The sequence below is a fragment of the Mastigoproctus giganteus genome, chromosome 12 (assembly GCF_048544385.1).
Source record: "Mastigoproctus giganteus isolate SK-2022 chromosome 12, ASM4854438v1, whole genome shotgun sequence".
Classification (NCBI taxonomy): domain Eukaryota; kingdom Metazoa; phylum Arthropoda; class Arachnida; order Uropygi; family Thelyphonidae; genus Mastigoproctus; species Mastigoproctus giganteus.
This window is the reverse complement of record NC_143586.1, coordinates 155,597,813-155,610,503: the sequence shown is the minus strand read 5'-3', so window position 1 is coordinate 155,610,503 and position 12,691 is coordinate 155,597,813. Positions and strand designations below refer to the sequence as shown.

Here is a 12,691-nt window from a genome sequence, read left to right as displayed (position 1 = left end):
TTACCCTCTCTGGTTGCCTCTCGAACATGCTGCTGCAAAAACAATCATCCAATAAATCCACAAAAGTCTTACTAGTGTGTGAGTGACCAACCCACAAGTTCCAGTCAATATCTGGGAAGTTAAAATCCCCATTATAAGACATTCTGATTTACTAGCCCACTCCAGTGGGCTAGTAAATCAGAATGTCAAACCAGTCCCTAAAATTGGAAATCCCAAGATGCCTAAGAACTTCCGTCCAATTTCCATAGGATGCACATTATTAAAGATATTTGTAAAACGTATACACCCAGTGATTATTCAACACTGTTTTGCTCACCGACCACCTTACCTCCACACAGTCCTGCACCATAGGTCCACGACCTCTAATCTCCTCGATACTCTCTTCAGAACACAAAAAGCTTGGAATGACAGAGCCCAATTGGACATAATCTTCTTCGGTATCAAATCTGCCTTCGATACTGTCTCCATTCCTACTCTTATAGGCATCTTAACAGAATATTTCAAAGTATCTAACCAAACTGTCAGCATTCTGAAGTCCTTACTACAGCAGAGACACTTAATTATAACCAATGGAACTCACCAGAAAACAACCTATGCAACGAGGGGTGTACCTCAGGGTGGAGTGATGTCGACAACCCTCTTTGCAATCCTACTTGAACCATTCCTCACAAAAAAATCCAAATTTTAGCTCCTTTGCTGATGATCTAAAATTACTTATCAATTCAAAAGACCCCAAACAGATACAAGAAATTAATAATGAAACCTCCAAGCAAATTCAACAGTTAATTGACTTTTTTCAGCGAGCTGGACTCCAACTCAACAATGCCAAGTCAGCTCACATAACAATCACGAAGTGGAAGGTAACTTGAATGTCAAGAATGACATTCGAGTTACAGTTAATGGTGGGTCAGTCCCCAAAGTTTCATCTCATACTGACCTGGGACTAACATGGGATGAAGACTTAAATTTCAAGGAACACTTCCTAAAGGCAAAGAAGAAGACCTATGCTGCTTTCTGGGCTATCCGCCAGGAGCTCGCAGGCGGTCACAACACCAAACTGATTGGACAATACGTTAATAGAGGTCTCACACCCATACCACTATATTTTTATTTTATTTTATTTTTTTTTTTTTTTGTTAGTTGTTGGCGCATCGGCTTCTGTGGCCATAATGCACCTCCCAGAGTTTTTGCACTACTCTGATCCAAACCCACAACCTTTGGTTTGCCAGGCAGGTACTTGACCCACCCGGCTAGTCTGGTCGGCCATACCACCATATACCTCAGAAATCTGGTCCTCTGCATCTACCTCTCGATGTAACAAATTTATGTCAATGGAATATTGGATTCTGTGGTGGCTGAACCGTCTGGGAAGGAAATCCATTCACCATTTCAAAATCCATTCTCCTAGTCAATCTAGGAATGACCTCCTGGAAGCTCACTGTCCTCAAAAAAAAATCTGTCAACACTCACCAAGCTGCTAACTTGCCAGATTGATGCCCCAACAAAAGAAGATATCATCGTACTAACAAGAGGAAGAAATAGAAGCCATCACCCACTTAGGATGAAGCTATCAAACTTGGACTCCCTAAAAGGAATGTTCCCATGTAACACCATTGAACACTTCAACACCTTCTCCATTGATCCGGTAAAGTTCGAAGTCAATACAGAAGCCAAATTACAGACCAAATCTGGACTAAATCACCAGGATTGCTGTGAAAATTGAGCAGTTTTTATCAGAAATTTGTATGATATGAACAATTAAATGCAATAATATAATGAAAATAAATAAATCTGTTGTGTTAGTTGCTGATAAAGATTAAATACAACCTGTGTATTTTAACTCTTCAATTATTAAGATCTATGTTATTTCAAAGTGAATACAATTAAGTAAATGTACATATATATTTAATAGTTATTACTATACAATAATTATATTGTAAAGATCTGAAAATTTGTATAAAAGTGTATAATATATATTTTGAAATTTCTGTACACCCTCCTAGCCCACTAGCTGTACAGGGTGTGAAGCTTGTGTTAATAAACTGATAGTAATAATAATAATAATAATAAAATATGTTGGAAAATTAAGATTAATATTAACACATTTTTACTCTTTAACTCATGTAGAAACACATTATATATATATATATATATATATATATATATATATATACACACACACACACACACATGATTATATATATATATAAACACATTATATCCTGTATCAAAAATAAGATTCATTTTATTTAATTCATCTTGTTTCTATGCAAGAATAGATTTTTACAGTCATATTTAATTATGTGAATTTACCTATATTTAAAGGGATACATGATGGCAGTGATGGCATGGCAGGCATCTGTGAGGCGGCAGTAGCTTCTGGAATGGAAGAGAACTTTATGTTCTGTCATGGCTGCACAAAATAATGTTACAACATTGTGTATTCCTATAAAATATGAAAATAATGTATTATTTCAGGTCATTTCATATTAATGTTATTATATTAGAAATTAAACTAAGCAAAAAAAAAATACTAATCCTTGAAAGGATTTTTATGAATAAAAACACACTGAACTTAATTTATGAAACACTATTCTAGTCAGGAAAAAAAAAAAAAAAAAAAAAACACAGTAAACCCTCAATTTAAGGGACTAATAGGGGAGAAGGGGTGTCTGTTAATGTCGAAAGTCCGCTAAATGGAATGTAACCTGGGGGGGCATTTTTTATTGTTCTTAATGTAAAAAAAAAGCTTCAATACAATATACAGTACTGTACAATATAAAATTATGTTGCAATTTGGCCTTTGATTTACGGATATCAGAAACTGTTTTTTTTCACAAACACGTGCTACTGAGATGCCTTGTTATAATTTCTCAATTAGCTATAATTTCTGTGCCACATTTAAGTTCATGCGCTTTCTTTTAACTCCTCTATCACTTGATGCCATTTTAAATTGTAAGAATTGCAAAACTATTTAATAAATAAAGTCACAATTCAGAAATCACAGAAACACTCTGTATACAACCTGACTGCACGATAGCTTGAGGCAGACTGAGACCGAAACAAAGCGAGTCGGTAGACCTGGGTGTCTGAGTCACGTTCAGCTCGCAAGTCATTGCCTGCTCTTATCTGTTATCTGGGAAAACAGCTATTTGAACACGTTTTCAGAAATAATAAAAAACAATTTCCTGAATTTGATTATAAAAATAAAAGTAGGCAATTATCAAAACAATAATGGAAATAGGTAATTATTATTAATTTTTAATTAATAATAACACAAGTTTTGTATAACCTAAAAAAATAATATTGGTCAAGATTAATATGCACATTACTGTATTATTATTTGTCCAGTCCGTTAAATCCGAAATCCGTTATATTGGGGTCCATTAAATCGAGGGTTTACTGTGTATCAAAATAAGTTTCATATCAAATAAATAGTAATTAACTCTTATTTTGTTTTATGGTAACTCCAAACAGGAATCATACTGGAAACTAGTATGTAACAGCTGAAAGTTCATAAGACAGAAGACACCTGTGGGATCAGACTTCAACACCTGTACAGTTTAAATTTTAAGGATTCATACAACAGAATGTTGCTCCAAAGAACAAAATTGGAAAAGATAAATGAGAAGGAGGGTAGGTTACGTTCAGTGAGACTGAACGGATACTAACCAGTTGAAACATGCATTGGGACTAGTTTAAGAAAGAGGTGGAATCATGTATATTAGTTAATAACAGTGCCCATGAAAATATCTGTAGGAAAGAATTCAACAGAAAATGAAGGTCTTGATGATACAGTGAGAATTAAGATACAAATGGAGAAAATGAATTTAAACTCGAACAGGATCCTTAAAAAAGAATACTCAAATTTTAAGGTGGCCAGACTTGAATGTGGGTAAAGTACAGTGCAGGAACTAGTAGATGCTTTCTTGGCCTTGTCAAAATGATGTGTTATATGCAAAAACATCAGGTTGCTGGAAAATAAATGTTGGTGAGACAGGAAGGCTACCTAAAATTAAGGTTAGAAAACCTTGTGACCATGAAGAAAGGGGAATACCAAGAAATCTGAAATGGTAGGACACTCCTAGGCTTTTAATGTTAAAAATTCAAAATTATATGGGGGAAGATTTTATTAAAAGAAAAGTTAAAGAAGCTATGTAAATAAGAAAATTTAAAGATAAGACAATAAATAGAAATATGGGGAAGGATAGAGATACATTATGAATGCATCTATTCTAAGAGAAAACATGAATTTATAATAAAAACTCCCCCCCCCTTCCCCCCCCCCCCTTCTCACAGTTTAAAACCACTGTACATAATTGCAAGAGGACTGGTCTTTAGATGGCAGGATAAGTTACTGAGCCTCTCTGATTGATCAATCCAGTGTCGATGATTTTCTCACGACATCATCTCCCTTCTCTTACTTGCCTGGACATCCTGACCACTGAGGAGTTGTATGCATGTGATCAATGGACTGGTTCAGATGTGATTCGTTTTATAAAGGTAATTATAATGGTTAATAACCATTTAAAAAAATGAAAATTTCAAGTTATTTATATTTCCTATTTGTTCTCAGTTTCAAATTATAATAGATGACAGTCATAATGAAAAAGTCCTTTTTAGCAATTCATAAAAATATCAAACTTTCAAATAAAATCTGATGAAAATGTATTCTCTATCTTACCTAATTCCTCAAACAACTGATGTACTGTTGTGTTTGTGACTGGAAGAGTTGCACTAAGAGGAGGCTGAAGTGCTTGCCTATCTCCAGCTCCAATAGAAAATCGAACTTGTGGACCTCCTTTAAATAAATCGGAAAACCAGCAAATTCAGCAAACAATTCAAAACAACTATTATTTGAAATTTTAATTTTTTTTGTTAGTATTAAGGATTAATTAATTGATCCTTAACTCTCACTCTCTCTCTCTCTCCCCCCTCCCTCTCAGTATCTTAATACTAAACTTTAGTTTTTATTAAGATACTGACTGATACTTAATTATTATAAAAAATATCTTATCTCAATCACTGTTATCACATTATGTAAAATGTTTTATCTCCAAAATTGATAATTTATTTATTTTACAAAATAAATGTGCAGACATAATGGAGGAATTCTGTGCCTTATAGTCTGATGTTACTATTTTTTATCTTGTTAATTTATTAAATTAAAATTTCTAAAATGTTTTTTACACCTGTTATTTTCAACAAAATAAAACACCTATTGATACAATAGTGCAGAAGAATATCCTAAATAAATTCCGAAAAGGATCAAAACTGCTGTTTTTGATTTACCACAGTGTTTCTATGGGTGAAGAAAACTGGGAGGGAGAAACAGGAATCAAAAGTGAAGTTGGTCCAAGAAGAGTGTATGCAAGGGGCATTGTCCACAAATGTTATGTCAAGGAGCTAGATATATTCTTGCTGTGTGTATGCCACATCCAAAAATTTCATTATTTCATACATGCCCACCCCCTCAACTTTTCTTTACTGCTGAATACATCACAAAAAGTTACACTAATAGAATAAACGTATCTGCAAAAAGAACTAAACCTCTCAAACACTTCCTTGTTCATATCACAAATATAAGCAGTCTCAGTTCCAATCTCAATGATTAATGTTTCCACTTACAGTCTGCCAAACTACACTTACTTTTCCCAATTAATCAGAATCCTAATATCAGTTGATTCAACCACTGCTCATCACCCATTTCCTAATTATTCACCATATGATTCTTCCATTTCAAAGGTGGTACTTGTACATACTTCTCCAAACTGATATATGACAGTAATTTGGAACCTTCTCTTTTTGGTCTTCTCTGGCTCAGACTATCCCAGTCAGTCAAATTCATCTGTTGCCTCTATCAATCTTCCAATCCCACTAATCACTTAGAACTCACTGACTTCCTTTCTTTGAAGCTTTACTTTCTCCATTTCAACTTTCTTAAGAGTAAGGTAGTTTTCCTTGGCAATTTTAACATTCACAATTCCATCTAGCTTCAGCTTTCTAATCACATGGATCCAGCTGGTTGAGATGCTGAGGCTTTTACAAATACTAATCACTTGCACTTGTCCATTTACCTATCAGACAATCCTAACCACATAGCCAACACTCTTGATCTTTTTCTTATGAATGACCCTTCCAAGTACATGGTCAAGGCGAGCAGTCCTCTAGGCACCTGAAATCACCACTTGGTGATGGTCTCTTCTCTAATGTAGCCTTTCTCTCGTGGCCGATCTTAGCCTTGTGTTGTTTGGCATTACATGGATGTAAAATGGGATGATCCTCAAGAATTCTATTTCTCCTTTCCTTGGTTGCATTAAATGTTTTGACATCAGATGTTTTAAATCATCTGATGTCAAATCATGTCAGTGAGGGATGAAATCCTTTATTCCACAATCCACTTTAAAATTTATTCTTTATCTAAACCATGGTTTTCCAATAAATGTGATAAGGCAGTTCAAGAAAAAGTAACTTTGATAAGAATGTTGCATATCACAACTGGCTTGCATCCAAATGTCCAGGTTCATTTTCTACAGTTGTAAAGCAATTATTAATCAATCCAAACTAGATTTTGAACAGGCTGAGAGTAGAAAACTTGCATCTTGTCCAAATGGAAGATGAATGTTCTGGTCTCTTGCCAACGCTACCCTCTACTTTACTTTTGTCCATTTCTACTCCCACCTCTAATTAAAATCTGATAGTTCTATTGCCACCTGTACTAAAGATGCCGGCATCCTACTTTTCTTCTATCTCTTGTATTGATGACCTTGGTAAACCAATGCTTCCTGTGGTCTTCCATCAAAAGGACTTCAGAAGAATTTTGAACAATCTTGATGCCAAAAAAGCTCCAGGCCCTGATGATATTTCTCCATAATGGAAAAAATTCATTAACTGCCAACTCCTAAACTATCTTGAACCCTTTTATCTAATCGATAATCACCAATATGCATTCCATTAGTGTCAATCCACTGGTGATATACTGACTCATGTTACCCATGTATGGACAAATTCAATGGAAAAGTTTGATGAAACTCAGGCAGTTGCTCTTGACATTTCAAAGGCTTTTAATCCTGAGTGGTACAAAAGTCTTCTAAATATGCTTCCATCTTGTGGATTGCTGAATGTTTTTTGTAATTGGGTATCCAGTTTTCGCTCTGATTGCTCACTGCAGGAGATGGTAAATGGCTCTCTCTCTCTCTCTCTTCTAACTTCTCCACTAATGTTGATGTTCCCTAAGGTTCAGTTCTTTCTTCCACTCTTTTCCAGTTCTATATTAACACGTTGACTGCTACGGCTAATCTGAGTGAACCGGTCTCTGATGCCAATCTGAGTTAGGCATGTTAAATTATTCAAAACCCAAATTATAATATATCTTCATCACCAAAACTCCTAAAAAAAGCTTCTCGAATTATCTCGTAGATGCTGTGTGTAATAGAAAATTCCTCTCATAGCAGCCAACCATTGTTACCTGTAGAATTCGCCGTATATGAATCAACACTGTGCATAAATCCATAGTAGTGACATAAACTGTGCCGTGTATGTACATTGTATTTAGTAATTTGCTATGTGTTTCTAAAACAAAACAAAACAAAAGAGCCTAAAACATGGATAAGAGACCACTGACCGAAGAAGAGCTTGAGCTGTATGCTAATATGAGTGACTCGGAATTTGAAGAGATTTTTGACAAGCCATAGGGTTCTGGTTCCGACAGTGACAATTATGAACCTCTTAACGATTCAAGTGAGGATAGCAAAGGTGAAGCTAGCTCCCAGCCTGAAGATAATCCTAATTCTCCGCAGGCAAAGTAGTCAAATAATGATAATAATTTGTGGAATGAAATAGCACAAGATCCTCCACAATTTATTTTTGAAGAGAACATTGGTTTAAAAATGGACACAGCACAACTTAGTGTACAAAAATTGGTAGAGGTATATTTTTTGGAAGAATTTATGTTATTAGTGGAACAAACTAATTTATACGCTAGGCAAGAAACTGAAAAATATGGACAATCACAAAAATATGCCGGGTCATCAAAATGGAAGGACGCTGACATCTCGGAAATGAGTGTTTCTTGGACTTTTGTTACAAATGGGTCCTTGTTCTTTTCCTTCAATAGAGCATTACTGGAGTACAAGTACATTCTACAATGTTACATTTTGGCGATCATTTATGAGTCGAAATAGATTCCAGTTGATATTACAATATTTTCACTTCGCAGATAACTCGTTACAATCTGCTGACAGGCTATACAAGGTAAGACCAATTTTGAATCATTTCAATAATGTTATGTGCAATAATTACGTACTGAATAAAAACATCCGTATTGACGAGTAGATAGATGATGTTGTGGCATGTGAGACTAAATTTCCAGTACATAAAAAACAAAAGCACAAATACGAAATCAAACTTTACGAACTGTGTGAGTCCAACAGTCTTATTATGAAATTAAAATTTTAATCTGATAAATCAGAAACTGAACAAAACATAGGTCATACTGCTGAAGTTGTGCTATACTTGCTTGAGGACTTCTTAGACAAGGGATATGTATTATATATGGACAATTTTTATAATTCTGTTGCTCTGACTAAATTGTATGGCCAAAAAACTTATGTATGTGGAACAATACATACCAACAGAAAAGAAAATCCAAAAGCTTTCGTGATACGAAAATTGAAGAAAGGAGAAGTTGCATGGCAATGAAATGGCCCTGTTGTAGTATGTATAGTAATTGGAGGGATAAAAGAGAAGTTCTCACTATTTCTAACAAACACGTTGTTGAAATGGTTGAGGTATATAACCAGAATGGAAAAATTTTGATAAAACCAAACATAATTCAAGATTACAATAGCGGAATGTCCAGTAAGATCGATCAGATCAAATGCTCTCATGTTATTCAGCGCTAAGAAAAACCATCAGATGGCCGAAAAAAATGACATTACATATTTTAGAAATATATATACGTAATGCATACATCCTTTTCCGTCAAGTCACAGGTTCCACCATAAAATCTCTAAAATTCAGAGAAACATTCTTTGAATCTTTGATTGGAGAAAAAAATTCTAAACGTTCCAAAGAAGATTAGGTCTGAATGCAACATTCATTATTTAGAAGCTATACCACCAACTGAAAAAAAAGCATGCCCGACTAAGCCATGTCAAGTATGTACCAGAAATAAAAAAAAAGCCCAGAAACATGCTCTTATTGTCCAGTGTGCCAAGAAGTCTGCTCTTTGCGTAGAAGAATGTTTCAAGAAATATCACAAATAAACACTATAATATTATTGTGAGTTTTAGTAATATATTTTTCTTTTTTGTATTTGTAAATAAAATTTTTTTTTTTTTGTGAATAAATTTTCTCTTTTCTGATGCAGTGGTTGATTTTTCATTCCTATCCCAGAATCCCACTATCCATCAGTTGTACGTATTTGTTACAAATATACTCGTAGCTGCACCTGAAAGGCAAGTCATACCAGTCGAAGTTAACTCGTAGGCTGCGTCCTGGGCCAGATCACCAAATATGAGTTAACTCATATTTGGCTTAGTTAGTTAGTTAGTTATTTGATTTTTAGGAGCATTAGCAACTAAGGCCATATTGCTCTGGGATATGCGGTGGTCATTCCCCGACCTTTCCGCATCCTCCGTATTTGGTGGTGACGGGCTCGAACCCCAGTCTAATCAAGAAGCGTGTGCTACGCGCTGCTGCTCCTTCCCACCTGGCTACGGAGGCGCCAACTCACATTTGGCAGTCAATGTGTTAATAACCTTCTATTGACCGAAAATCGTACCCACAGTTTTGCTGCTGACAGCATATTGCATTCCACTTTACAGTTTGAGACACCTTGCCCTGCACAAACAGCTTCAATTTCTCAAATATCAATTACCAATTTGTTAAATGTTCTCCAGATATTTCTCCAATGAGGAAAAGATAACTTAGTTAATTCAATCCTTCTAAATCTCAGTCCTGTCTTATAACTCGCATAAAGGATTCTTCTGTTCCAACCAGTAAAGATCCATTTACTTTCCTACTTCAAACTCACAGGACCAATTTTTCTTCTTCCTCATTTATCCCTTCAACTTTTGTTTTTTGGAACAACCTTCCTTCACATGTATTTCCCAAAAATTACAATCTAAAGAAATTGAAGTCAAGTTTTTTTGATTTGGTAGTTGTTGGCGCATCGGCTTCTGTGGCCATATTGCACCTCCCAAGGTTTTTGCAGTACTTTGATCCAAGCCCGAGGCGGGAATCGAACCCACGACCTTTGGGTTGCCGGGCAGGTACTTTACCCACTCGGCTAGCCCGGTCGGCCCGTTGAAGTCAAGTATTTTCTTTCATATTCTCAAACTTCAACCCACGCACAGTACAGTACTATATGTTCTAATACCTTTTGAGTTTTGGATATTCATTTTTAAAAAAAAAATAAAAAAACCTCTTAATTTTCACTTCTAAGTTCAATTGACACGCACGCACGTGCGCGCGCAAATGCTAAAAATCTTGATGAGTGACAATAGAAAAACTAACTATACAGATTGCTTAACATGTGACCACTGTAACATCTTTGTAACATAACCACTCTAACATAATTCATCAAAATTTTAAAAAAATTTCTACCAAAACATTGCTACTGTCTGTACATTTAGCAAGAGTTTGCACACACAGGGAAAACTAGTGCCTGTCGCCTACAGCAGTCTCTCCCGCAAAGCACAAAGGTGTACCAGAATAGAAGAAATTTGATACTATTAAAGTTGTTTGGTTGTTACTTTGGATTTTCTCGCACACTAACTATTCTGATCTTATTACACTAATTCCAATGATACCATATGTGGTATTTTTATAGCATATTATATCTGTACAATTGTGTGGGCCAATGTATATGCAGTGTAGGCTGATTTTTCCTCCCCTGCAATAATGCAATTAAGACTATGAGGTACCGTAGTTTTAGTTGCATTATCCATGGAATGTAGAATACATATAAGAAAGTAATCTACTTATTTTAAGGTCAGACTATCCATTTCATTGGATGCAAAACCAGATTTTCAGGGTGGAATAAACTGTGCAACTTGCATCTTGGACTCTCGACCATGGTATGAAAAAAAAAAAAAAATCCTCCCACTTTAACGGGATTTAAAACTTGGCCTTTCCCAATAGTACAGTCATAACCATACTACCTGAGCGGGTATGTTCAGGCTGAAAAATCCAAAATAACTCATGAAGAAAAGTCCTACTCCCCTGACCTGAGACTGGCTAACTACAGTCCTATTTGAGGTGGCCTTTAAGAATTCCTCCAGTCTCCAACAGGATTTGAACCCAGTCCTCTTCAAATGAACAAGTTGTGGAACCACCACTACACTGTCATGGAAGACAGTACCATTACAAAATATACGTCCTAGCACTATGAATCAATCTAATGTAGATGACTTTTTTTTTCAGTTATTTCAGATGTGATACTACTTTTTTATTATTTTTATATTATTTTGTATGCATATCAATCCTAGCTCAAGAAAATGAAATTAAAACATCCAAAACAAGCACTTACCAGGTGGTGGCACTTGCACACAACCCAATATGTTTCCTATTAATGTCTCCATCTGCACAGCCATGTTATCTATGTACACTGTATAGATTATACCCAGACAATTCTGCAAAAAAAAACATTTAAGTTTATAAAAGTACAGGTGTTCAAAAGATAAAAATTACCATCTTGTTCTTGTTAAATGAACATAATAAAACAAATGAATGTGTTTAATTTAGAACTTTTCATGATATGTGGGTGGAGCTATCTGCCAATCAAGAATGGCAGGTAGCTCCACCTACATGTGCTCTGAGTATATCAGCTAAAATATTTAAAAATAAAACAAATTTAATTTAGAGTTAAATAAGGAGATTGGAGTTTCTTTCCTTTAAAAATGAGGTGGCAAATGTGAATGTGTGAAGTGAATTTATTCTCTGTAAGACCAATGACATACCCGCTTTTGAAAATATGTACACAAAATTGTTGGAACTTTGTGCAGTTATGCTACAATTTACTAATAGTGTTGAAAAGTTTCTGTTGATCTTCAGAATTTTCTTAAGATGAATTTTTCTCTCCTATCTTACAATAATGCATTCAGTATCTTGAGCAAGAATAGCTACATTTATATTCTTCTTCAATTTTTTTTTAAAGTCTTTAAAGAAATAGATATTGTAAACGAGTATCTGTAATTGTATTGTCTGCTATTTAAACAGACAAGTAAGACAGTGACATAGCATAATCACAATTGCTTCACTTCTGAATCTGAATGTGACTCTTTCTCTTATGTAAATTATGCCGACTCCTATTCCAGAGATCAAATGGCTTCTTGCAATGCAAACTACCAGTTGACCTCAATGTATTTAATCACCTGATAGAGCTCCATCTTGTGAAAAAGTGTTATAGAAAGAAATCAACCAAAAGAAGATTTAAATCTTACAACTTCAAAAATAATAAAGGCAACAAATTCTTTTCATCCTACAAAACGAGAAATCAGACCACTGAGAATCATTTGATTCCTGTGAAAATCATATGATATCAAAAGTTCAATGACACAGGAGAAGGAGAAGCAAATTTACTGCAACTCAAATATGTACAGCTGTCATATCTCTGTAAAGTTTCTTTAGTTCATTTTAAAGATGCCATGCTTTATCATCAGAATAGGTGAAACCCGATCAGCAACTG

The 12,691-nt window shown here is 35.0% G+C and overlaps 1 protein-coding gene across 1 annotated transcript in view; it reads right to left on the bottom strand.

Annotated features, from left to right (window-relative positions):
- The window catches only part of Sbf (SET domain binding factor), a 540,931-nt gene that overhangs the window by 406,911 nt on the left and 121,329 nt on the right, over window positions 1-12,691 (bottom strand). Inside the window, 3 exon segments of the mRNA XM_090386505.1 lie at window positions 2,314-2,446; window positions 4,685-4,801; window positions 11,534-11,636. Of these exon segments, the coding sequence (XP_090242631.1) occupies window positions 2,314-2,446; window positions 4,685-4,801; window positions 11,534-11,636 (353 nt within the window).